This window comes from Aulostomus chinensis, chromosome 10 (genome assembly GCF_037954235.1).
Source record: "Aulostomus chinensis isolate RoL2024-O1b breed Wild chromosome 10, RoL_Achi_v1.0, whole genome shotgun sequence".
In the NCBI taxonomy this organism is placed as follows: domain Eukaryota; kingdom Metazoa; phylum Chordata; class Actinopteri; order Syngnathiformes; family Aulostomidae; genus Aulostomus; species Aulostomus chinensis.
The window spans coordinates 17,902,254-17,927,089 of record NC_141329.1 but is presented as its reverse complement, the minus strand read 5'-3'; the positions used below and the strand labels follow the sequence as shown (position 1 = coordinate 17,927,089).

The following is a 24,836-nucleotide window of genomic DNA, read 5'->3' as shown; positions in this document are numbered from 1 at the left end:
CCTCCATCTTCACTGGTGTTTCTGTGCACCACTGGGCAGATGCTGCCTGTGTCATGCCGCATCCCACCATCCTACTATTCATTACTGCATCTCATTCACGCCAGCAGCCACACTGAAATCAAGTCAGGGGAACAACATTGGCCCATTACCAGCAAATACGATGGTTATTTCCAGTCTAGTAAAAAAGACGTGACGATTCTTGTGAAATTCATTGATCAATACAGAGGCTGAGCAGCATAGCCGCACAGGGATGTTCCTCCGCTGCATCGATAGATGCAACATGAATGTCAATGCCAGCAGCAGGTCTGCCTCAGCTCCGGTGCAGCGGTGCGATCTCACAGATTATACCTCATCTAATTCACTTCCAGCTGCTTTGCTTCGCAGCCGCAAATAGCCCGGCACAGTAAAAGCTTTGGGCCCACAGGTGGTGATACGTTTTTCACTACCACCATGTTTTCAACCATTCACCGGGGTCTACTCACCGCCACGGCCGAGTGTCTGACTGCGTTACAGGCTGTCTGCCGTATCTCCGCCGCGGTCCCCGGTTTTAGCAGGTTCTTGGTGAATCTCCGGGTCGAATCGGCTGCCATCTCCTCATCTGAGCGGTCACACAATACAGTACAAGCGGGTAGGAGCTGCCGCAGTCAGACCTGGCCCTCGCTCCGAACATGAGCCGACCGAGCGGTGTTTACACACAAATACATGCACACGCACACACACACGCACACACACGCTTCACACACCGTCACAGTCTGCACACGCAGAGCGCGGGGTGCTGCTGAGGATGCCTGCGAACCGTAATTGGCGCACTACGCTGAATCGAGTAGGATAAGATTTCCGTTATGACTTTCAAAGTAAAACGCCTGCGTTTAAAATCAACCTCGAGGAAAAGTGGTGCATTTCTTTTGAAAGCCAAATTTATCAATTTCGTGACAAATCTTTCATTCGTTTATCGTTAACTTCATTACGAATTCGTACATTTTCACAACTACAAACCTAAACTGAATTTATATTGTCATTTCTCCAAAAGAAATGCTATCAAATTTTAACCTTGATTTACATGTAATGTAGATGCATTTTAATTCAATATTCAATAGTCGTTCAGTTTCACAATGACCAGGTTGCTGGAGCGTTATAGGCCTACATCATGCATCTCAATGGCAGCAGTGAAATAGCAACAGCTCATCAGTAGTCCAGTCACGACCCAGCAAGCAACAGCATTTACAGTAGAGGTTAAAAGATGTAAGCTGTAAAATAGGGCAACAGCGACACCCAGCGGTAAAAGAGTGTTTCAATATTCAACTAGGTCCTCTCGTTATTTACTTCATCTCGAAAGAAAAACAATAAACGCAATAAATTAGCCTGCTCTGGTTTGACAGAGCAGGTTCAATGACTATAGCCTGTTCAGCAGTATCTGTTTACAGATACTAGCCTGATTATCTGCCTGGACTTGGTAGTATATCACAAGTCATTCATGCAGCCAGTTTTACGACTGCTGTGGTATGCCTCCCTCTTGAGTATAAAAACAGAACTGCAGTGTTACAGAAGCCTCCTAAGGCAGGTTTAATGCTGATAATTTACAAAACCTTTTTTCAAGATTCACATTTTCTCTCTTCTTTGTAAACATTGTTATCTTTGGTTTTATTTGATTTTGAAAAATTAAATCTTTGACATACCATTAGCATTAACCTTAGAAAACCATTATTGGTAATTGACGTTTTACAAGAATCTCATAATCAGTCAGTCTCACTGGCCAAAATAACATAATGAGATGAGACACTTTGGAACAGTTTTTAGATACTTATCTAAAAACGAACTTGGCCAGAGAGACCCAGGATGGTAATTTTCTCTAAATCTGTAAACAGCGCTCCCCTGATTTTTAACCTTGATTTTACAAATATCAGGCTGTCAGTGTGGCCGAAGTCAGAATTGGACGATGGAATGAAGACCAGAGTCATATTGAAATTTTTAGATGCTTTGTTTGGTGTGAGGCGAAGCTAAATGGTACCTACAAAGAGTTGGCTTCAGTCATTTTGCCATTAAACACTTAAAATGTCGGCTATGGTGCTGGAGGAGTGCGCTAACCAAATGAGCATAACAGGTGCAGGTGGACATTATAACAAGTCATCATGAACTGAATGGACCTCAATAAATGTGAGTAAAATAAACTTTTATGACAGCCTATGCATTTACCAGCTTATAGTATGATTTAATGTGTTTTTCTGGAAAGGTTAACCATTTGGTTACCTTGTGAGGACACTGAAGCTGCTGTACGTCTGAAGTTGAGGTTGCTTTGAAACTTCAGAAATGTCTCCTGTTGTCCTGCGTTTCATCTTAGTTGTGATGTCCCCCTTTGGCCGTTTTTTTGTTTACATATATATATATATATATATATATATATATATATATATATATATATATATATATATATATATATCCATCCATCGTCATCTTCCGCTTATTCCTACACATTAAGGGTTGCAGGGGGGCTGAAGCCTATATATATATATATATATATATATATATATATATATATATATATATATATATATATATGTGTGTGTGTGTGTGTGTGTGTGTATATATATGTATATATATATATATATATGTGTATGTGTGTGTGTGTATATATATGTATATATATATATATATATATATATGTATATATATATATGTATATATATATATGTATATTGTGTGTATATATTGTATGTATGTGTATATATGTATATTGTGTGTATGTATGTATGTGTATATATTATATATATATATATGTTATTGTTTTTATTTTATTTAGCCTGACCATTACTGCAATGAAACAGTCCTGCAGAGGTGACCAGCACTTGTTGAGTTTGTTACTTATCAGTAAGAAGCGCTTCTTACTGCAGCCAATTTGACAGGTAACCGCGTGTGTTGTTGCTGAAGTTCAGAGGAGAATTCAATCATATGATTGTTGAAAGCTGGAAAGCTTGAAAAGCTTCCACAAGACTGTGGTACCATGTGAAAGTTGTAGCTATTACTAAGTGTAGGAGGCATTTTGGAAGTAAGTAACAGTCGTTACAGTCACTGAATTGAACATTTTGGGCTCTCATATAAATGCCAAACATTCAAAGGACACTGGGAATCAATCCCAGTAAACCAGGAGTACCATTACCAGTGCCTTTTGTGTTTTGACACGACATGGTGGGTAAAACAAAATGTGCAGCAGCACCAACATGTAGGTGGTAGCTTATGATATTAAGGCATGGTTGTATTTGATTTTGATCAATGTGCATAGTTGTACAATTGGTGTAATATGTTTCAATGACATGATTTTGTGATGTATTGCTTGTCACATCAGCTCTTATTATTACAGACAAATAATGACAATGAAACCAAAAAAGTTAACAAAGGATACCGGATGAAATTAGAAAACTGGGGCAATATCAATAACTGATCATGATATGAAGTAGCATTCATTGGTCAAAATAGCATTGATTAAAAAGTAAAGAGGGTCGAGCAATTAAGATTGGAAGACATCATTTTAATACAATAAACTCTGAAAACAATGTTCATTTTCTCTCTAAATATTGTGTAATGAGCAAAATACCTGATGAAAATATCCATCAACAGAAGCCCAACTGAAGATAAAATGAACAAGTGCATGGAGTGTTTTTTTTTCCCCTCTGAATTTACTAAAATTCTGAAAACTATGGTTTCTAATCTGCTTTAAAGAAATTCCCTTTTGTATGGGTAAACTTTTCCTGAAGTAGACAAAAAGGTTGAGACAGGTGATGGCTTATCAGCATCATAGCGGCCAACAATGTGCATGCCAGGTTTGACGATTGAACAGTTGTCAAAACAAATGGAGTCAAAGACTTGTAGACAAACGTACAAGTAGAGTTATTTATTCACATTAAATAATAAAGAATAAATAGTATGTCAGGGTGGTTGCAGCCAAAGTCCTCATTGGAACGGGATTCCCTGCTGGAAAGACAGTGGAATTAGATGAACGCTTTGGAAGCATATACAGCAACAAATTAACTAGTGTGTGAGTATGTGTATGTATGCATTTACCTGGTAGGCATTGGGAATATGTGGCATCACAAGCTCTCCATAATTGGGGTACAGCAGCCACGGTGACTAAAGACAACATATTTAATTAAACATTGTTCCAGCAGTTAATGCAGCAATTTTTTTAAGCAAAACTTTAAAAAAGACATGACAGAAAACTGCCGACACACTGCAGGACAAGGCCTTGACAACAAATAATTACACCACGTACCTCGTTGGAAAACATAGGAGGAGCACTGATGGTTGGCATCATTAGTCCTCCATGGTAGGGGGGATACAGCTACCAAGGGATTCAAAAAGAACATATTTTGGCTGCAGTTGGTATCAAGCAAGAGTCAAAACATGACAGAAAACTGCAGCCACACACTGCAGGATGAGGCCATGCCAAGAAATAGCTATACCATGTACCTGGTAGGCATTTGGGTTTGGAGCAATGGCAACGGGCATCAACATGACTCCTCCATAATTTGGGAAGTACATCTGCCAACGGATATGAAGAAAACATATTTAGCAACTGATGACAGCAGCAGTGACAAAATAACAAAAAAACTTGACAACTTTACAGTAAATAACACCACGACAACAAATAGCATTGTTTTGCAGCTGCACAATTCATGTTGTTGACTGTTAACATTGTCTTTAGAATTCACTTATTCAAACGCAATTGCCAGCTTTTCAATGAAAAAAAGTAAATTTTCGAGGAAACTGGCAAAAGAACTGGATTGGTCCACAACTTGCACCTCAAAAGAGTGCCACGAGGATAAGGTATTTTTGAAGCCCAACCTGGAAATTAGCATTATGTATGACAGGACTCTTTCAGGGAGCCTGCATGACTTGAAGATCCCTGCTGACATTTTAGTTTTTACTTATTTAATCTACCTGCATGATGAGGTGAACTTCCTGACAGCTTGTGTGTGATGTGCCTTTTACCTGATGGTAGGGGATTTCTCCATTTGTGATGTGTGAGGGCTGGTCCATCTGATGGTGGGGGGTTCCTCCTTCATTTACCACATCCCCTTCATGGTAGGGAGTGGCTCCCTCCTCCTCCACATAACCGTTGTGGTCTGCCACATCTGCGTTAGCCATATTCTCTTTGTGGTGGCGAGTGGCTCCCTCCTCCTCCACATAAACGTTGTGGTCTGCCACATCGTCGTTAGCCATATTCTCTTCGTGGTAGGGAGTGGCTCTGTCATTAACAACATCCCCCTCATGGTGGGGGACTGGCTCCCTCCTACGCCAGGAGCCCGTCTCAGGATAGGTCGGCTCCTTCCTCCTTGAGGATCCAGTCTCAACATGGACTGGCTCTCTCCTATGCCGGTAGCCCGCCTCGGCATTGGCGGGATCCTTCCTCCACCAGTTTCCAGTCTCAACATGGACTGGCTCTCTCCTATGCCGGTAGCCCACCTTGGCATTGGCAGGATCCTTCCTCCACCAGGATCCAGTCTCGATATCGACTGGCTCTCTCCTATGCCGGTAGCCCGCCTCGGCATTGGCAGGATCCTTCCTCCACCAGTTTCCAGTCTCGACATGGACTGGCTCTCTCCTATGCCGGTAGCCCGCCTCGGCATTGGCAGGATCCTTCCTCCACCAGTTTCCAGTCTCGACATGGACTGGCTCTCTCCTATGCCGGTAGCCCGCCTCCGCATTGGCAGGATCCTTCCTCCACCAGTTTCCAGTCTCGACATGGACTGGCTCTCTCCTATGCCGGTAGCCCGCCTCGGCATTTGCGGGATCCTTCCTCCACCAGGATCCAGTCTTGACATGGACTGGCTCTCTCCTATGCCGGTAGCCCGCCTCCGCATTTGCGGGATCCTTCCTCCACCAGGATCCAGTCTCGACATGGACTGGCTCTCTCCTATGCCGGTAGCCCGCCTCGGCATTGGCAAGATCCTTTCTCCACCAGGATCCAGTCTCGACATGGACTGGCTCTCTGCTATGCCGGTAGCCCACCTTGGCATTGGCAGGATCCTTCCTCCACCAGGATCCAGTCTCGACATTGACTGGCTCTCTCCTATGCCGGTAGCCCGCCTCCGCATTGGCAGGATCCTTCCTCCACCAGGATCCAGTCATGATCAAATATCTTATCAGCACAATATTATTGCTTTTAAATAATAAACCAAATTGTTTATTGAGTAACTGGGATGATGTTGAAGTCTTCTATGTTGTCAAAAGTAAAGTTTCCTTTAACGTGTCATTCCAGAATGTAGATCATACAAGTTCTCAGGGCAGAGTTTCGTGTTTACACATGATTATCTCAGTGTTTTCCCAGTGTTTTCTCACCTTGATTTCAGAATTCTCTCTGTGATCTCATTTTAATCACTGGTCACTGAAAATCAGATAATGTCGAATTGGCTGCCCTCTCCTCATCTGAGCGGTCACACAATACAGTACAAGCGGGTAGGAGCTGCCGCAGTCAGACCTGGCACTCGCTCCGAACATGAGCGGTGTTTACAGACAAGTGCGCGTGCGTATTTGTCTGTAAACACCGCACACACACACAGAGCCAGCCCAAGGACTTTGGTGGCCCTAAACAAGACTTTGTTTGTGGCCCCAAAACACATCCTGAACAACCATCAAATCACACGCACTGCTCATAACTGTATGAATACCAACAAACACACACACACAAAAGAGACAAATGAATTAACAACAAATATCTTACTTTATTCTAATGTAGGCCTGTGCTGAAAATAAAAGCAAAAATCTGAAAAAGAACAAAAATAAATAATAACAATTTACAATCAACTGGAGTGCAATAATTGAGTGCAGTATTCAAAATGATAAATAATTCAGTGAACAATCAACTTCAGTGCAAAATATTCCAAATAAAATGAAAACTACAAAAGTGTGAACTATAAGCAAGATACTACTGTAGCCTGTGGCTTTTCATCATTTCACCTTCCAATATCAGATAGTCCTCAAAATATTTTCCTCCTTGATTTTCTTGAGGCAAAATCCTCAATGTCATCATCATATGACACTTCCCTGCCAAACTCATGGTTTACACTAATAATGGCAAGACCGGTTAGGCGTTCTTGTGCCATAGATGATCGTACCTATGTCTTTATCAGCTTAAGTTTTGAAAAGCTTCTTTCAGCTGATTCCACTGTCACTGGCAGGGTACAGGCAATCCTCAGGGATATCCAAAGATTTGGATACAACTCTGTTCAGTTCCTTCCAATTTTTTCAAAACTTGCAAATCATCAAATTAAATATGTCAAAATATGATCTACAAAGATACAATTTAACATATCTGCAAAGCCAATCATTAGTTTGTAACAATTTGGGGCAATTTGGACATTTGATAGATTATTTATTTCAATAATAAACCAAAACACCAATGTGTAATGTTGCAAGAAAACACTGGGTCTTGTGCCAAAGCACTGGGTCAGATGTTGCAAGAAAACACTAGCCTTTGTGAATCATAAATGATGATGCAATTGTAGCGACTTGATAAGCTGAGGATGATGATGATGTATCTCTAGGCTGTTTAACACAGTTGTTACTCGGGGCATCACTCGTTGTAATTTAGTTTCATCCAACGAGAAATGGATCAGTCTCATGTTAAAGCTTATCAATGAGTTCTTTGCGGATCAGTCGCTTGCATACAAATACAAAAACAAGTTGGGACACTTCTTAGAGTTTTGTATAGATTTTAATATAAAAAGAAAACACGTAAAACAGAATAATAGTTCCAGCAAAGCAATTAGGGCACATGTGGAGGATCGGACATTAGTTCTAAGATTTATCTGGGACTCATGTGGACGGCAAAGGTAGCAGGTGAGAAGGTGTGCGGTATGAATGATGGCAACCTACAAATAAAAGAAAAACTATTGAATAGACGTTGAGCAGACTCTGAGGAGTCAGGCGAAGTTGGTAGTGAGAGAGAGCGATCGAGGCCTGAATCGATGCAGCACTGACCTTTGTGATTGCGACAGCGCGAAAACCAAGGAACCAGCTTACGTTCTCAGCTGGATTGCTCCCATCGATATACGGTACCTCTCCAAAGCCTCCACCTCAATGACCGTGGCTCCTGCTGGGATTCGCTGGCTGGAGAAGGAAAGTGTGTTGGTTCGCTACCGTCTGGTTTCAGGCTGCTGGCTGGCTCTGTTATGATCCTGCATTCATGTGCCTTTTCCCTCTCTCCACCCAGTTCCGAGCGCCGCCCCTGTTGGTTGGTGATTGGCTGCTCCCTTTGTCAGTCACTCTGCGGCACACAGGAAACACCAGCTGAATCCATTCCCTGATTACCCCCCCCCCCCCCCCGGGTATTTAAGTCCGAGCTGGTTGTTTCCGTGTGCCGGAATATTAAATAGCGTCCGTCGTCTTGACCTGCTCACCTTCCATGCATTTTGTAAGTTTTTTTCCCCCCGAGTTTGCTGTCTCGTCGCTGTTTTCTAGTTTTTTCTCATTGTTACTTTTCTAGTCCAAGTAGAGAGACCTCCTCGTTGATTGTTACTTTTTCTAAGTGTGATTTCGCTCCACTTTTTCCTGAGCCACTAAGGTGTGCTGGAAGACCCAGTATTTTTGTTAAAGCTATTTGTCGGATTATAGCAGCTGAGTGCTGACCTTTTTGATTTCCTTAGATTTCCGTTCCCATTCTATTTGGCTCGCTGATTCCTCAGCCTTGATTTATTTTTTCCCCAAATTCTTATTTCACCCCAGAGTTAGTCTGGTGGTTGCCTTTTGTTATCATTCCTTCAGCTTATAGTGCTGCCCGCGTTTAGAGTGTTCTGCCAGATTTTTAGTTTTTTGCGCCCCGTGCGTTTTATTAGCGTTCCACTTGTTTGTTGTGTCTCAGAGAAACCTTGACCACTGTACTCTAATAAACCTCGTTTGTTAAACCTTGAGCTCCGTGTGTGGACACTGTCTTCTCTTGTGCTGATTCTGGTAGCCTGGTGAAGGCAGGTCTAACAGGCTTGACGCGATGCTCTTCTCATGCACAAGGTGGCTTCTCTCCGCTAGTCAAGATGGAGATGCGAGGCTCACAGGAGGTCAACAGTATAGTGACCGTGAGCCACAATCATGAGTTACAAAAATAGAAAATCAAGAATTTAAATGCTACGCAGAACGATGCATTCACAAGCTCAAAAAGTGAGAGCGACATTCATCTGTGTACCAAAGGGGAAAAAAAAACTTTACTAAAGGAAAAGTTGCAAGGAAGGAAAAGTTCTGTGTAAAGTTAAAAAAAAAAAATTAAGCAGAATAGAAAAATGAAAAGGGGGAGAGACGGACCAGCCGCTCTAAGAGCCTGGGCGCAATGCGAGAAGCGCTGAAGAGCCCTGAACCCACTCAACTCAATGCTGAATGGTGTCACAAATGTTATAGTAAACTGGTCCGCATGGAGGGAGTAGCGTTTACAATGAGCTTAGAAACCACCATCTGGATAGCTGTGAATGGTTTGACCTCATAAAAGAGGGGGAGTAGATGTCCTGGATTCATACAAAGGTTTATTATAAGAGGTAAGAGAAGGGAAGTTCCATATCTTTCTGGGTTGAGCCTTTTGAAGAGATTTACTCCAGACACCCTGAGTGTGAAGGAAAAGGTGGCTAGTGCACTACAATCCCCCACTCGATTCAAAAATCTTGTCCTGACAATTTATTGGATCGAAAGGAGAGCAAGACCCTCCTTTTGCTTCAGATGACAGAATTTGGTCACGCTCAGGTGGTGGAGCATTGTTGTCACCGCGTGGTAAACTCACTAACAATACAAAGCTCAGTGATGCAGGAATTTGTCAGTCAATTGTGAGGGTAAGGTTAAACATGGGCCTTGAGGTTATAAGAGTAATATACATAATCATAACTTTGTTTTTCCTTCAAAAAGAGATCTACCAAATGAGAATCATGCAACTAAAAAAGATTGCTAACAATTTATAGGGAAAAGGGGGGCCTATGAAGGCATAACAAGTTTAGGAGTTAGTTATCGCCTTGTGCACAGTCTAAGATAACGGGAACCATTAGCATGTTGTCACTTGTGCATAATTGCATTTGCTGAAACAGTGACTAATAAAATTAATGACAAAATATTTGATCGGTTATGAAGGTGAATCTTATATCAAAGACGGTTAGATAAATAGAATATCTTTGCTTATATTGTGTAGTAGTCGAATAAATGAGATGATTGCACGGTCGTATCTCTGTTTTATAATAGTTTGTAACTCAATGGGCCGCTTAGGAACGTCATACGGCTGCCTCTTGAGCTAATCAGACGGCCGGCCGACCAACCGGGAAATTTTCCAGGCCGTCCCGATAGCCACTCCGCGCCTACAGCACAACATTCATAGTAGCTGCATCCACGCACATTCCTACTGTGATGTGTGCATCCGCGGATACAGAGGCAGACACACACACAAAGACGAAGACAGACAGGCGCGCGTCTTTATCCCTGCGGGCTGCCGCTTTAGCGCAGGCACAAAAAAATCCCTCACGGAACCGTTCATTGACCGAACCACATGGGACCCGCCCCAAGGGCGGCCATGAACAACTAATGTTGGGACAACAGAACAGATAAAAACCGTGATTGCCATTGAATGAGTAATATCCCACAGACAGCAGACTGATAGAGAGCCATATTACGGAGCAGTGTTGAGAAAGGAAAGCAAGCTTGCAGTGCCAACTTAGCTAACATCCTGTGAAAAACAGTTCAAATGAAAAAGTTAAAATTCATGGTTTAGAGAGAATATAACTGAGAAATGTCTTGGAAATTTCCACTGACCCACTCACCCTATTGAACTAATAAAATTAATGACAATAAATCTATGAATATTACCAGAAAATCAGGAGCCCAGCCGATGTCTTTTCTCTGCGCCTTTTCTGAAATTCCCTCCAAAAAAAGTGAGGGAAAAGACATGGGCTGCCAACAAAAAATAAGCATGGGCCCACAGGTGCAAAAGTCCTTTGGGCCCCATGTGGGCAAGCCCGCACTGGGCCAGCCGGGGCTTTCTGTGGGCAAAGTAGTATGGTGGGCTGGTTTCAGGTAGCCCACAGAGAGCCAAGACCTTTGGGTTCCATGTGGGCAAACCTGCACTGGACCTGTTAGGGTTTGGTCAGGGCTGGCCCTAGCCCACAGTGCCCCCAAAAAGCCTGCATTCTGCCAACAAAAAATAAGCGTGGGCCCACAGGTGCAAAAGTCCTTTGGGCCCCATGTGGGCAAGCCCGTACTGGGCCAGCATGGGCTTTCTGTGGGCAAAGCAGTATGGTGGGCTGGTTTCAGGTAGCCCACAGAGAGCCAAGACCTTTGGGTTCCATGTGGGCAAACCTGCACTGGACCTGTTAGGGTTTGGTCTGGGCTGGCCCTAGCCCACAGTGCCCGCAAAAAGCCTGCATGGGCCGCACTGGGGCCTGTTTGCAGGGACATGAGCTCAGCTGTTGCTTGCTGACACACAACAACACTAGCCAAACCCCCCCCCCCCCCAAAACAACCGTAACAGTAATAACTATTTGGTCTAATATAATTTAAAATAAATGTGTGTGATTATGTATCAGTTGTGCACTCTGTGTGTGTATGTGCATATGTATGTGTATGCTACGGTTTGTCTTTTGATGCTGTGGGTAGCTGACTGTAGCTGATGTGGGGGACCAGAACAACACGCTTCCAGTCCAGGCTAGCAGGCAGGTCAGGACCAAGCCACCAGGGCACTGCAGGAAAGCTTAGGAGCAGCAACCCCCAGCCCAAGATCCGGCCAGAGTCCCATAAGGAGCCCACCACTGGCGAGGCCGACACCTGCCCACACTCTATGCCCAGACGGGGCAAACCACAGCCCACTACAACGACCAGGCCCACAGCCCCCAGACAGAGCACCCCCCACAAACCTCCACCCCCATGTCCTGTTCTCCCCCTCCCTGGTTCCTGATTGAATGATTGCTCCTCTTAATGATCAAGCATCACCACCATCTGGAGTGCTGCAAATGGCTTGACATTGTAAAAGAAAAGGGGAAGTAGATGTCCTGGGTCCATGCAAAGGTTTATTACCATGATAAGAGGTCAGAGAAGCGAAGTTCTATCTTATCTTTCTGGTTGAGTGTTCTGAAGGGATTTACTCCAGACACCCTGAAGAGTGTGATGAAGAAAAAGGGGGCTAGTGCACTACACAATCCTACTCATGTTAGCCAGCATTAGCTAGCAAGCAAAGAGTAACTGATCTTAATCAACAAGCTTGTTCTAATAATTTAAGTGAACAATAACGTACATTTATCCTTCGCCATTTTTTCCAGTTCCATCTTTTTCTTTTTTCACCCTTGAGCGCCGCTCCTACATTTTCTCTTAGGAGCCATGACAACACAGACTCAACCTCGAGGAAAAGTGGTGCATTTCTTTTGAAAGCCAAAATTATCAATTTAGTTACAAATCTTTGATTCGTTTATCGTTTACTTGATACATTACGAAATCGTGCATTTCCACAATAAATTACACACCTAAACTGAATTTATATGAAAGCAAATTTTCATTTCTCCAAAAGAAATGCTATCAAATTTTCACCTTGATTTACATGTAATGTAGATGCATTTTAATTCAATATTCAATAGTCGTTCAGTTTAACAATGACCAGGTTGCTGGAGCGTTATAGGCCTACATCATGCATCTCAATGGCAGCAGTGAAATAGCAACAGCTCATCAGTAGTCCAGTCACGACCCAGCAAGCAACAGCATTTACAGTAGAGGTTAAAAGATGTAAGCTGTAAAATAGGGCAACAGCGACACCCAGCGGTAAAAGAGTGTTTCAATATTCAAATAGGCAAAAGTCCGCTCGTTATTTACTTCATCTCGAAAGAAAAACAATAAACGAAATAAATTAACCTGCTCTGGTTTGACAGATAACTATTGTGTAATGAGCAAAATACCTGATGAAAATATCAGAAGCCCAACTGAAGATAAAATGAACAAGTGCATGGAGTGTTTTTTTTTTCCCTCTGAATTTACTAAAATTCTGAAAACTATGGTTTCTAATCTGCTTTAAAGAAATTCCCTTTTGTATGGGTAAACTTTTCCTGAAGTAGACAAAAAGGTTGAGACAGGTGATGGCTTATCAGCATCATAGCGGCCAACAATGTGCATGCCAGGTTTGACGATTGAACAGTTGTCAAAACAAATGGAGTCAAAGACTTGTAGACAAACGTACAAGTAGAGTTATTTATTCACATTAAATAATAAAGAATAAATAGTATGTCAGGGTGGTTGCAGCCAAAGTCCTCATTGGAACGGGATTCCCTGCAGGAAAGACAGTGGAATTAGATGAACGCTTTGGAAGCATATACAGCAACAAATTAACTAGTGTGTGAGTATGTGTATGTATGCATTTACCTGGTAGGCATTGGGAATATGTGGCATCACAAGCTCTCCATAATTGGGGTACAGCAGCCACGGTGACTAAAGACAACATATTTAATTAGACATTGTTCCAGCAGTTAATGCAGCAATTTTTTTAAGCAAAACTTTAAAAAAGACATGACAGAAAACTGCCGACACACTGCAGGACAAGGCCTTGACAACAAATAATTACACCACGTACCTCGTTGGAAAACATAGGAGGAGCACTGATGGTTGGCATCATTAGTCCTCCATGGTAGGGGGGATACAGCTACCAAGGGATTCAAAAAGAACATATTTTGGCTGCAGTTGGTATCAAGCAAGAGTCAAAACATGACAGAAAACTGCAGCCACACACTGCAGGATGAGGCCATGCCAAGAAATAGCTATACCATGTACCTGGTAGGCATTTGGGTTTGGAGCAATGGCAACGGGCATCAACATGACTCCTCCATAATTTGGGAAGTACATCTGCCAACGGATATGAAGAAAACATATTTAGCAACTGATGACAGCAGCAGTGACAAAATAACAAAAAACTTGACAACTTTACAGTAAATAACACCACGACAACAAATAGCATTGTTTTGCAGCTGCACAATTCATGTTGTTGACTGTTAACATTGTCTTTAGAATTCACTTATTCAAATGCAATTGCCAGCTTTTCAATGAAAAAAAGTAAATTTTCGAGGAAACTGGCAAAAAAACTGGATTGGTCCACAACTTGCACCTCAAAAGAGTGCCACGAGGATAAGGTATTTTTGAAGCCCAACCTGGAAATTAGCATTATGTATGACAGGACTCTTTCAGGGAGCCTGCATGACTTGAAGATCCCTGCTGACATTTTAGTTTTTACTTATTTAATCTACCTGCATGATGAGGTGAACTTCCTGACAGCTTGTGTGTGATGTGCCTTTTACCTGATGGTAGGGGATTTCTCCATTTGTGATGTGTGAGGGCTGGTCCATCTGATGGTGGGGGGTTCCTCCTTCATTTACCACATCCCCTTCATGGTAGGGAGTGGCTCCCTCCTCCTCCACATAACCGTTGTGGTCTGCCACATCTGCGTTAGCCATAGTCTCTTTGTGGTGGCGAGTGGCTCCCTCCTCCTCCACATAAACGTTGTGGTCTGCCACATCGTCGTTAGCCATATTCTCTTCGTGGTAGGGAGTGGCTCTGTCATTAACAACATCCCCCTCATGGTGGGGGACTGGCTCCCTCCTACGCCAGGAGCCCGTCTCAGGATAGGTCGGCTCCTTCCTCCTTGAGGATCCAGTCTCAACATGGACTGGCTCTCTCCTATGCCGGTAGCCCGCCTCGGCATTGGCGGGATCCTTCCTCCACCAGTTTCCAGTCTCGACATGGACTGGCTCTCTCCTATGCCGGTAGCCCGCCTCGGCATTTGCGGGATCCTTCCTCCACCAGGATCCAGTCTCGACATGGACTGGCTCGCTCTTATGCCGGTATCCCGCCTCGGCATTGGCAAGATCCTTCCTCCACCAGGATCCAGTCTCGACATGGACTGGCTCTCTCCTATGCCGGTAGCCCACCTCGGCATTGGCAGGATCCTTCCTCCACCAGGATCCAGTCTCGATATTGACTGGCTCTCTCCTATGCCGGTAGCCCGCCTCCGCATTGGCAGGATCCTTCCTCCACCAGTTTCCAGTCTCGACATGGACTGGCTCTCTCCTATGCCGGTAGCCCGCCTCAGCATTGGCAGGATCCTTCCTCCACCAGTTTCCAGTCTCGACATGGACTGGCTCTCTCGTATGCCGGTAGCCCGCCTCGGCATTGGCAGGATCCTTCCTCCACCAGTTTCCAGTCTCGACATGGACTGGCTCTCTCCTATGCCGGTAGCCCGCCTCGGCATTTGCGGGATCCTTCCTCCACCAGGATCCAGTCTCGACATGGACTGGCTCTCTCCTATGCCGGTAGCCCGCCTCGGCATTTGCGGGATCCTTCCTCCACCAGGATCCAGTCTCGACATGGACTGGCTCTCTCCTATGCCGGTAGCCCGCCTCGGCATTGGCAAGATCCTTTCTCCACCAGGATCCAGTCTCGACATGGACTGGCTCTCTGCTATGCCGGTAGCCCACCTTGGCATTGGCAGGATCCTTCCTCCACCAGGATCCAGTCTCGATATTGACTGGCTCTCTCCTATGCCGGTAGCCCGCCTCCGCATTGGCAGGATCCTTCCTCCACCAGGATCCAGTCATGATCAAATATCTTATCAGCACAATATTATTGCTTTTAAATAATAAACCAAATTGTTTATTGAGTAACTGGGATGATGTTGAAGTCTTCTATGTTGTCAAAAGTAAAGTTTCCTTTAACGTGTCATTCCAGAATGTAGATCATACAAGTTCTCAGGGCAGAGTTTCGTGTTTACACATGATTATCTCAGTGTTTTCTCACCTTGATTTCAGAATTCTCTCTGTGATCTCATTTTAATCACTGGTCACTGAAAATCAGATAATGTCGAATTGGCTGCCCTCTCCTCATCTGAGCGGTCACACAATACAGTACAAGCGGGTAGGAGCTGCCGCAGTCAGACCTGGCACTCGCTCCGAACATGAGCGGTGTTTACAGACAAGTGCGCGTGCGTATTTGTCTGTAAACACCGCACACACACACAGAGCCAGCCCAAGGACTTTGGTGGCCCTAAACAAGACTTTGTTTGTGGCCCCAAAACACATCCTGAACAACCATCAAATCACACGCACTGCTCATAACTGTATGAATACCAACAAACACACACACACAAAAGAGACAAATGAATTAACAACAAATATCTTACTTTATTCTAATGTAGGCCTGCGCTGAAAATAAAAGCAAAAATCTGAAAAAGAACAAAAATAAATAATCACAATTTACAATCAACTGGAGTGCAATAATTGAGTGCAGTATTCAAAATGATAAATAATTTAGTGAACAATCAACTTCAGTGCAAAATATTCCAAATAAAATGAAAACTACAAAAGTGTGAACTATAAGCAAGATACTACTGTAGCCTGTGGCTTTTCATCATTTCACCTTCCAATATCAGATAGTCCTCAAAATATTTTCCTCCCTGATTTTCTTGAGGCAAAATCATCAATGTCATCATCATATGACACTTCCCTGCCAAACTCATGGTTTACACTAATAATGGCAAGACCGGTTAGGCGTTCTTGTGCCATAGATGATCGTACCTATGTCTTTATCAGCTTAAGTTTTGAAAAGCTTCTTTCAGCTGATTCCACTGTCACTGGCAGGGTACAGGCAATCCTCAGGGATATCCAAAGATTTGGATACAACTCTGTTCAGTTCCTTCCAATTTTTTCAAAACTTGCAAATCATCAAATTAAATATGTCAAAATATGATCTACAAAGATACAATTTAACATATCTGCAAAGCCAATCATTAGTCTGTAACAATTTGGGGCAATTTGGACATTTGATAGATTATTTATTTCAATAATAAACCAAAACACCAATGTGTAATGTTGCAAGAAAACACTGGGTCTTGTGCCAAAGCACTGGGTCAGATGTTGCAAGAAAACACTAGCCTTTGTGAATCATAAATGATGATGCAATTGTAGCGACTTGATAAGCTGAGGATGATGATGATGTATCTCTAGGCTGTTTAACACAGTTGTTACTCGGGGCATCACTCGTTGTAATTTAGTTTCATCCAACGAGAAATGGATCAGTCTCATGGTAAAGCTTATCAATGAGTTCTTTGCGGATCAGTCGCTTGCATACAAATATAAAAACAAGTTGGGACACTTCTTCGAGTTTTGTATAGATTTTAATATAAAAAGAAAACACGTAAAACAGGATAATAGTTCCAGCAAAGCAATTAGGGCATATGTGGAGGATCGGACATTAGTTCTAAGATTTATCTGGGACTCGTGGATAAATGTGGATTGCCAGCTTTTCATGGACTGGCTCTCTCCTTTGCCGGTAGCCCGCCTTGGCATTGGCGGGCTCCTTCCTCCACCAGGATCCAGTCTCGACATGAACTGGCTCTCTCGTATGTCAGTAGCCCGCCTCGGCATTGCCGTGCGCCTTCCTCCACCAGGATCCAGTCTCGACATGGACTGGCTCTCTCCTATGCCGGTAGCCCGTCTCGGCATTGGCGGGCTCATTCCTCTGGCAGGAACTCAAAATGGATTAGCTTCCTGCCTCTTTGGAACCCTGTCAGAGTTGGAGCTCCTCGCTTCGCCTCATCCCCCTCAAGGTACGGGTGGGTCCATTTGTTGAGCTGCTTCCTGGTCCATTTCCCTGTGACTCAGGTGGGACCCTGAAAAGAAAAGAACAAACAGAGGTTCAGAGGCAACATCTGTTTGAACATGTGGTGTTCTCCTGAAGTGAAACTAAATGCATACGAGTGCTCCATTCTCCTCTGGCAAGGGCCACTTTCAGCTGCTTGTTCCCATAAAAAATCCATTTCTATCGGAAAAAAATGCAAAAATATATTAATTTGTGTTGTAAACTTATCACCTTAAATTTTTTCGCAACTCACTTCCACTTACGTCAATGATGGACTGGACCTCAACATTCTCAAGGAAGTATACAGTCACATACCTTGAAGAGACAAGAAAATGACTTAAAGATGTCGACTCAATACCAATGTCAAATGTAAAATAAATGCCTGTGGAGTATTCCTTACCCTTTGCAACATTTGATGGCATTCACCGCACTTCTGTCAACGTAGCCAGATGATTATATGGACTTGAAAATCCCAGAAAATTGGAGTAACCTGGCAGCTCGGTGTATGTTACCATTATATATGTTCTGGAATTAAGCTATGAATCACTCTGTCATTCGTGAAGGACTTCAATTCTGAAGGGAAATATTGCAAATAACTGTTAGTATGTCGAGGTTTTGACTTTGAAGGCATCACAATACATCAGAATTGAGTATCATTGTGTTTTTTTTATTTTGAAGACTAAATATTTTAGCTGAGGTGAGTTCCCTTAACTGAACATTTTTGCTGTCAAGACATATTTCAAACTGGTCTTACCAGAAATAAGTTTTATTATTATTATCACTTTTCGCTTTTCTTTCTTTAGAAAGCATTAAAAATCATTTTCTGGAAATATGCATTGTTTGATGGAGGCTTTTATTTTCAAAGCAAAATAAGTAAAGTGATTTCCCTTAACATGCACTAAGCATGTTTACACACATGCAGCAGGAACTAGTTGTCCAATTTCTGATTGAAAGTGGTTGAGACACTGCTAATATGTAAAGTGACTGGGACCTTTGACCTCCAAATTGCTTTAAATCCATCTAAAAGTACTTGATAATATTTGTTTTAAATTTTAGATCAGATCAATTTGAGATACTGTAATTGTGGAAGATAATCTTGACCTTGATTTGACTGAGTATGTTGGCACAGTGGTGAGTACTGTTGCCCCACTGACAGAATAGTCATGGATTGAAGTCTCCTGGCCCTTTTCCTGCCTGTGTAAACGTTGCATGTTCTCCCTGGTTGCTCTGGTTTCCCTCCACCATCAAAGACATGTATGTTAGGTCAATTACTCCTGTCTGTGCTCCTGACCAAATTACAGGAAGAAGATCTAGAGTTGGTATATGAGTGAGCACTGCTCCGTAGAGGTTAAATGGACAAGGACAAGTCTTGTTTTACATGTGACAATAAAATACTTCTCTGTCCCTCTCTTTTCCAAAATGTTTCAAGCTCTTCCGAGTGACCCCATGGTTGTTTGTTTTAAATTTGAGTTTCAAAATTGAGGACATTTCCTCAAGGCATTTCTGAGATATGGCCATTTAATTGTGTGTGTTGACAGTCACCTTTGACCTGTGACCCTAATCACCAGAGTCTTTTGGGCTCATTCTAGAGTCTCAGTGAAAGTTTGTTTCAAATTTGAAGAAATGCTGACTCAGTATTCAGACCAGTTTGTGTCTTTAATTGGAACGTGACATAATTAAGGTTACCAAGTAAACCTTCATGCGTTTACTCTGCATATTAACAGCTACTGGGCCTGTATTTTCTGGCATCTATCGCTCTTATTTCTCCTTGAATTTCATGTCTTCATTTTTGTAAAATGCTTAATATTTACTCTGCATATTCAGAAGATATAAATGAGAGTAGTAATGAGAGGTATTGAGAGTATAGTGATGTATTTGTCAAGCTGAGCCAAGCCACTGGGAAAATAGCATGTGCAAAATTAAATCTCACGGTGGCTCTGTCACTTAAGGCATTATTTTAGATCAAGCATGTCCACCTTACCAGTGCAAACTCTCAATGATATAATTTCCAATTTGAAGCTATAACCATGGGTTTTTAAGGTCAGTAGTGCATACACAATCAATTAAAAATATAGGTGTACTCTGTATTCAATGTGAGTGATGATAAGATACTGTTTTTTTTATGGGGGGGTGGGCTTGTATTCTCTGAGGTCCGGGCAGTCACTATCAAAAGCTTTGTTCAACTTGTGTGGTAACAGAATAAACAAAGTATTTAAAGTATTTAATAAATACCTGCAACAACTCTCTCCACAGCATAAACTAAAAGTGTGTCTCCACATTAAGAGAGACATGGACATCAATGCATGAGGCACTAAAGCATCAGTTCATTGATGATTTAAATCCAAGTCAAAATCAGGGGATTTCTTTATTGTTTTATTAATGCATTTAGATAGATTTAAAGAAGCTGCTTTCATTAACAGAATGAAATGTTTTCATGTGGAATATTTAATCTGCAAAACTGCAGTTATTGACAGGAAACAAAGTGTGTAATTGCATTTAATTCCATCCCATTTGTGTTGTAAGAACATGCATTAAGTAAGTAATTGCACTTTATATGTCCCAAATTCACTTGCACCATAGTGTCTCCACAGATTCAAATTTATATATGAACTCTGCCTACTGGCAGGAGAGAGAGTGAGAGAGAGAGAGAGAGAGAGAGAGAGAGAGAGAGAGAGAGAGAGAGAGAGAGAGCGAGCAAGAACTGCAGCATGCAGTAACTCAGTGTAAGAACTCTCATGGGTCTGGGGTTGAGACTGCTCACACAATGATCAGGGTAGGGAGGACGTGGGAAGCATTGCTTTGAGGACAGGACTTTGGTATGTCATAGGGGCTTAGCTGTTCTTGGCAGTGACACTCCAGCCAGTTGACTGGCTTGTTGCCTGTAACAAACAATAAAATTGCACATGTATACACTGGAAGGCATTGGATACTGTGGCTGTGAAAAGGATAATGAATATAAAATGAAATTAATATTGTTTTCAGTTAGTAGTGCATTGTCATTTGGAATAGATTTTATTATAAATTAAATAGCAATGTAAATAATAGAATATAACATGGCCACAGAGAGTATTGAATTACTTTTTGGACACCTTACAGAATCCCATGTAGTCAGGAACACTAACCCTTACCTCTGAGCGAGAGGCAGCCCGATGGAAAGGGGTCGACGGAAAAGTGTTGGGGTTTGTGATCATGGTAAGTTAATTTCATAAAGCATAAATCAGACAGTTATGAATGCATTGGGACACCAAACCTAATCCAATCTCTACATGGCTGACAGTTAACCGAGAGGTAAAAATGAAATGTGGTGAATGGAAAAGGTTAGTTCAGCCAAGACAGAAAAAAGGAGTGAAGAGGGTTGGTGAAATGCTGGATCCCTCCAGGCAGGGGTTGGACATAGTGCAAGCTTGAGGCTGATGATTTTTCTTGTTAAGTCCTCAGATTCAATAAAAAATAAATTAATAAAATAGTACTCTTCAGTAACCACAGTTTCAGATTCTTAAGAAAAGAAAAGAACCATTTGAAAACTTCAGGGAGTATAACCACATCTCATTTCTAATCACCTCTTTCACAACCTAACACACAGAGTGCATGGTCATCAATAATGGGTCCCCCCAGTGGGAGAGAAAGAGGAGAATGGGGTAAGGGTCTGACGAATGATAAATGTATGTGTAAGAGATACTTTTAAAGATGTGGTTATACTGTATGTGTCGAGATTGAGAGATTTTTGAACAGGAGATTTTGCCAGGGGAGGACAAGCTGATGGCAGATATACAGGCACAAAGAGACTAACACGGGAGGAGACGTGTGGTGATTTAAAAAGTGGGTGGACAGACAGCACTCTTGCAAATAACATATGGAGAGTTTAGGGACATATGGGCGTCTGACTGGAGGACGAGTGAAAGTCAAGTCAGAAAATCCACCTTTATAAGTGAAGTTAGAATTTTTTTCTATAGTATATCAGGCAATTACATCCGTAGACAGCCATCAGAATGAGGTTGCAACTGACAATTATTATCATTATATTATACATATCTAATTACTGTACATGATTCACTCTTTTACACTAATATGGCAGTCATTTTATGAGGAGACATTTAGTCCTTGGAATGTCACAAATTACTGGAAAAAAAATTCTTAGGGTCGGCTTTATGTTTCCAAATTGCTTCTTTTTCCAATGTGAAGCAACATTGCAGTTTTTCTTTAGCTGAAAATAATTGGTCATTTAGAGGGTGAACTGGCTCGTAAAAGGTAGAATTGCACATTCCTACTGACTTTGCAGCTAAAATGGCTGTTCTTACACTTTAACTTGGGTTTGGTGGGTACAAGCGCACATGAACAAAGTATAATGATGAAGAACATCACAACATGCACCACCAACTGTAGGGAAACATGGCAGCATTATGAGGAATGAAGCCAAATTAAGACTTAACTAATCTGAAAACTGTTCTTTTCTTCTTTCTTGGTCTGTCCTGCTTTAAATGGCATTTACTCTCCTCTTTTTGAGAAATGTCTCAATGGGATTCATTCTAAATAAATACTTGTAATTGGCCAACGTTAGCAATGTCGTTGGTTACGCTAAGTCTCTGAGCCAAGCTGTGCCCAAGGAATTAGGTGATGGTCGGATGGGAAAAGGAAATAACTCTTGACAATAGTGTGGTGGAGGAACGAGCCCTAAGACCTAGAAATACGCTAACTTTGTTAACTCAGTGGAATTTTTGAATAGGTTTTGAGTTGACTGAAATAAGGCCAGTGGTTCGCACGAGCTTAAGATTTTAGCCTTTTGTTCCACGGCATATTAAATACTGCACCTGTGACTTTTTATGTTTAAAAGTGTGGTTGCTAATAACTTGCTAAACTAGGTTCTCATGGACATTAAACCTCATCACACCAAAAACAGAGGAAGCTAAAGCTAGCTGCAGTGATGCTTTTTGAATTCATGCATCTGTGGAATAATTTGTTCATAGCATCATGTCAAACTTTTTGCTGTTAATGATTGCACTTATGCTTCAAAAATTGCCGAAGTGGTATTTATTAGTGAAGATTACCTTGTAAAAGTATCAGTACATGATTAAAAAAATGGTCACCTGGATACGGGTACAAGAAAATATGCTGTCAAACTTATTATCCACCTCGGTTGTTCACTTCCTGTTTCCTCTTTTTCGTTTTTCCCATCAGAGTTCTCCAAAGTCAACCAAATATGTAAAAGGCCAAAACATAGATGGATACAAGATGACATGACCTTCTTTATTTGTTTTTACTTTTTAGTCTTCTTTGTGTTCTTTAATAAATGAATAGGGTTCATCCGCTTTCATTTACTCACTCTGTGTGTGTGTGTGTGTGTGTGTGTGTGTGTGTGTGTGTGTGTTCTTGTACTTTCTACATATTGAGGACTAAAATATGTATTTAACCAACAGAGTGAGGACATTTTAGCTGGTCCTCACAACTTCAAAGGGCCATTTGAAGGTCAAGACTTGGTTTTAGGGTCGAGGTTAGAGTTAGGTTCTTGTTAGGTTTAGGGTGAGAGGCTAGGGGATGTATTACATCGATGAAAGTCCTCACAAAGATATAAGTACAAGGATGTGTGTGTGTGTGTGTGTGTATGTGTGTGTGTGTGTGTGTGTGTGTGTGTGTGTGTGTGTGTGTGCGTGTGTGTGTGTGTGTGTATTAGAATGGAGTGTCTGGTGCCTCAGGTGAAATCAGTCAGATAAAAGGCAGCGATGAGGTCTGGATCCTCAGCATCCTGACAGCTGTAGATTAAATTAAAGAACTTCTGACAAATCAAACAGATTTTTCCCTTTTTCTCTCCCTCTCTTTCTCTCCATCTCTCTCTCTTTCCTCACCCCTTGAGCCCTCATCAGGCACGCCGGGTGCGGAACTTGAAACAAAATGGATTTCATCTTTAAGGGCTTGGGCAGGCTTTGAAACAGCACCAGCTGCTGGGCCTGCTTGTCTCTTTCTTTCTTTTTTTTGGACTCATTGGCTTGTCTTTTTTTTCCCAGATACTTCAACAAACTTGAGCCATATTGTGACAGATAAAGGTAGAACATCAGTACTTCAAGCCTCGACAGTAATTGAGAGATGAAACAGACACATTTTCTAAGTTCTGAGAGGCCCGCTCTGGATCGGCACATCAAACCCTCTCACTCGGGATTCCAGGGAATAGCAGAGAGCAGCGCTTTGCTCCCAGTGGATCTAATGCAGTCATAAATAAGATGTTAATATTTTCTAATGTGGTCTGTTGGCAATTAAACCCACTCTAATATGAAAATACAAGTCAAATAGGCTCACTGCTGATCCTCGTGAAGCACATGCAGGCACACTCAAATAGCTACTGCTGTCATGAAAATGTGTTTGTCATTGAATAATTGCCCACTAATGTTTCTGCCTCATGTGGATGCAACATTCCACAGATGGAAGCCTAATTCAGACTCATGCTGCGTCACAAAGGGGGCAGCTTAAAGCTTTTTCCTTGATACAGCCTGAGTTCCATGTTAACAGTGGCATATATCTACTATTTTCCTGTTCAATTATAAAGTGTGTAAGAAATAGTGACATCTAGTGTTAAAGTTGGAGATTGCACCTCGTCTAACCCCTCCCTCAGGTAAATCCACAGTAGCCTGCAAGGTCATTTATGTTAAAGTTGGGTTCTCAAAGCCTGGACTACCAGCATTCTTCTTTTTAGACAGGCAAATTTCTTCCCTTCTTACTTACAAGCACACAATTGCTCTAGCACAATAAGAGAGGAAATCATTGTCCAGGGTAGGCCCATGTGATTAAATCATGAGGAAGCGCAGAATCTGGCATCCTACATTCTTTGTGTTTCAGTCTGGCAGGCTGACCCTCAGCAATCAGCTGGTGACTGGTGTGAATGAGGACTTGCCTAATTATTGGCTTACATAGTTGCCATTTTTTATATTACTAGGATTGGCTTATTTTGTGGTATTTTTTTTTTGTAGTAGAAAATATTCTGTTGAATTTGATTCAGTAGTTTTATTTTTTCCATTCAGTTCAATAAAAGCCTGATAGGAACTAATGACACCTTAATATAAATGCCAATCCAAAAGTGATTGAAAACATTACTTTATTCACATATTTATTTTGCAATATGTTAAAAATTTACTGTGAATACCCTATGTAAAAGATAGTATTGTACATATAGTACTCATGTAATAACTCATCAAGAAACCTTCCACTGAACATGTTAATTTAAAGAACTTTGAAAC

General features: G+C 42.0%; 4 protein-coding genes across 5 annotated transcripts in view; 1 reads left to right on the top strand and 3 right to left on the bottom strand.

The window, feature by feature from the left end:
- The window catches only part of dock10 (dedicator of cytokinesis 10), a 71,536-nt gene extending 70,772 nt beyond the window's left edge, over window positions 1-764 (bottom strand). Inside the window, exon 1 of the mRNA XM_086216214.1 lies at window positions 483-764. Within this exon, the coding sequence (XP_086072340.1) occupies window positions 483-590 (108 nt within the window). The 5' untranslated portion in view covers window positions 591-764. The remainder of the gene's footprint in view (window positions 1-482) is intronic.
- The window catches only part of LOC147254561 (uncharacterized), a 30,251-nt gene that overhangs the window by 338 nt on the left and 5,077 nt on the right, over window positions 1-24,836 (top strand). The gene's annotated exons all lie outside the window — the stretch shown is intronic.
- Window positions 3,872-6,206, bottom strand: LOC147254563 (uncharacterized). 2 transcript variants are annotated; one of them, XM_086215173.1, is made up of 5 exons: window positions 4,984-6,206; window positions 4,462-4,533; window positions 4,265-4,333; window positions 4,057-4,122; window positions 3,872-3,966 (listed from the first exon to the last, which is right to left on the bottom strand). In XM_086215173.1, exons 1-5 carry the CDS (start codon window positions 6,121-6,123, stop codon window positions 3,946-3,948), a joined length of 1,368 nt encoding a protein of 455 aa, XP_086071299.1. In that variant the 5' UTR covers window positions 6,124-6,206; the 3' UTR covers window positions 3,872-3,945. The 2 variants fall into 2 exon arrangements, with proteins under 2 accessions (XP_086071299.1, XP_086071300.1); XM_086215174.1 differs by having other exon boundaries at window positions 3,877-3,963.
- Window positions 13,182-15,703, bottom strand: LOC147254562 (uncharacterized). The gene is made up of 5 exons (XM_086215171.1): window positions 14,280-15,703; window positions 13,759-13,830; window positions 13,562-13,630; window positions 13,354-13,419; window positions 13,182-13,260 (listed from the first exon to the last, which is right to left on the bottom strand). Exons 1-5 carry the CDS (start codon window positions 15,573-15,575, stop codon window positions 13,243-13,245), a joined length of 1,521 nt encoding a protein of 506 aa, XP_086071297.1. The 5' UTR covers window positions 15,576-15,703; the 3' UTR covers window positions 13,182-13,242.

Bases quoted from the DNA above. Each gene is read 5' to 3' on its own strand.
- LOC147254563 (XM_086215173.1), bottom strand. From the start codon at position 6,123: ATGACTGGATCCTGGTGGAGGAAGGATCCTGCCAATGCGGAGGCGGGC. The intron at 4,534-4,983 runs GTAAAAGGCACA...ATCCGTTGGCAG, and splicing joins GAGAAATCCCCTACCATCAG to ATGTACTTCCCAAATTATGG. The intron at 3,967-4,056 runs GTAAATGCATAC...CTGTCTTTCCAG, and splicing joins ATATTCCCAATGCCTACCAG to CAGGGAATCCCGTTCCAATG.
- LOC147254562 (XM_086215171.1), bottom strand. From the start codon at position 15,575: ATGACTGGATCCTGGTGGAGGAAGGATCCTGCCAATGCGGAGGCGGGC. The intron at 13,631-13,758 runs GTACATGGTATA...ATCCCTTGGTAG, and splicing joins CAAACCCAAATGCCTACCAG to CTGTATCCCCCCTACCATGG. The intron at 13,420-13,561 runs GTACGTGGTGTA...TGTTGTCTTTAG, and splicing joins CTCCTATGTTTTCCAACGAG to TCACCGTGGCTGCTGTACCC.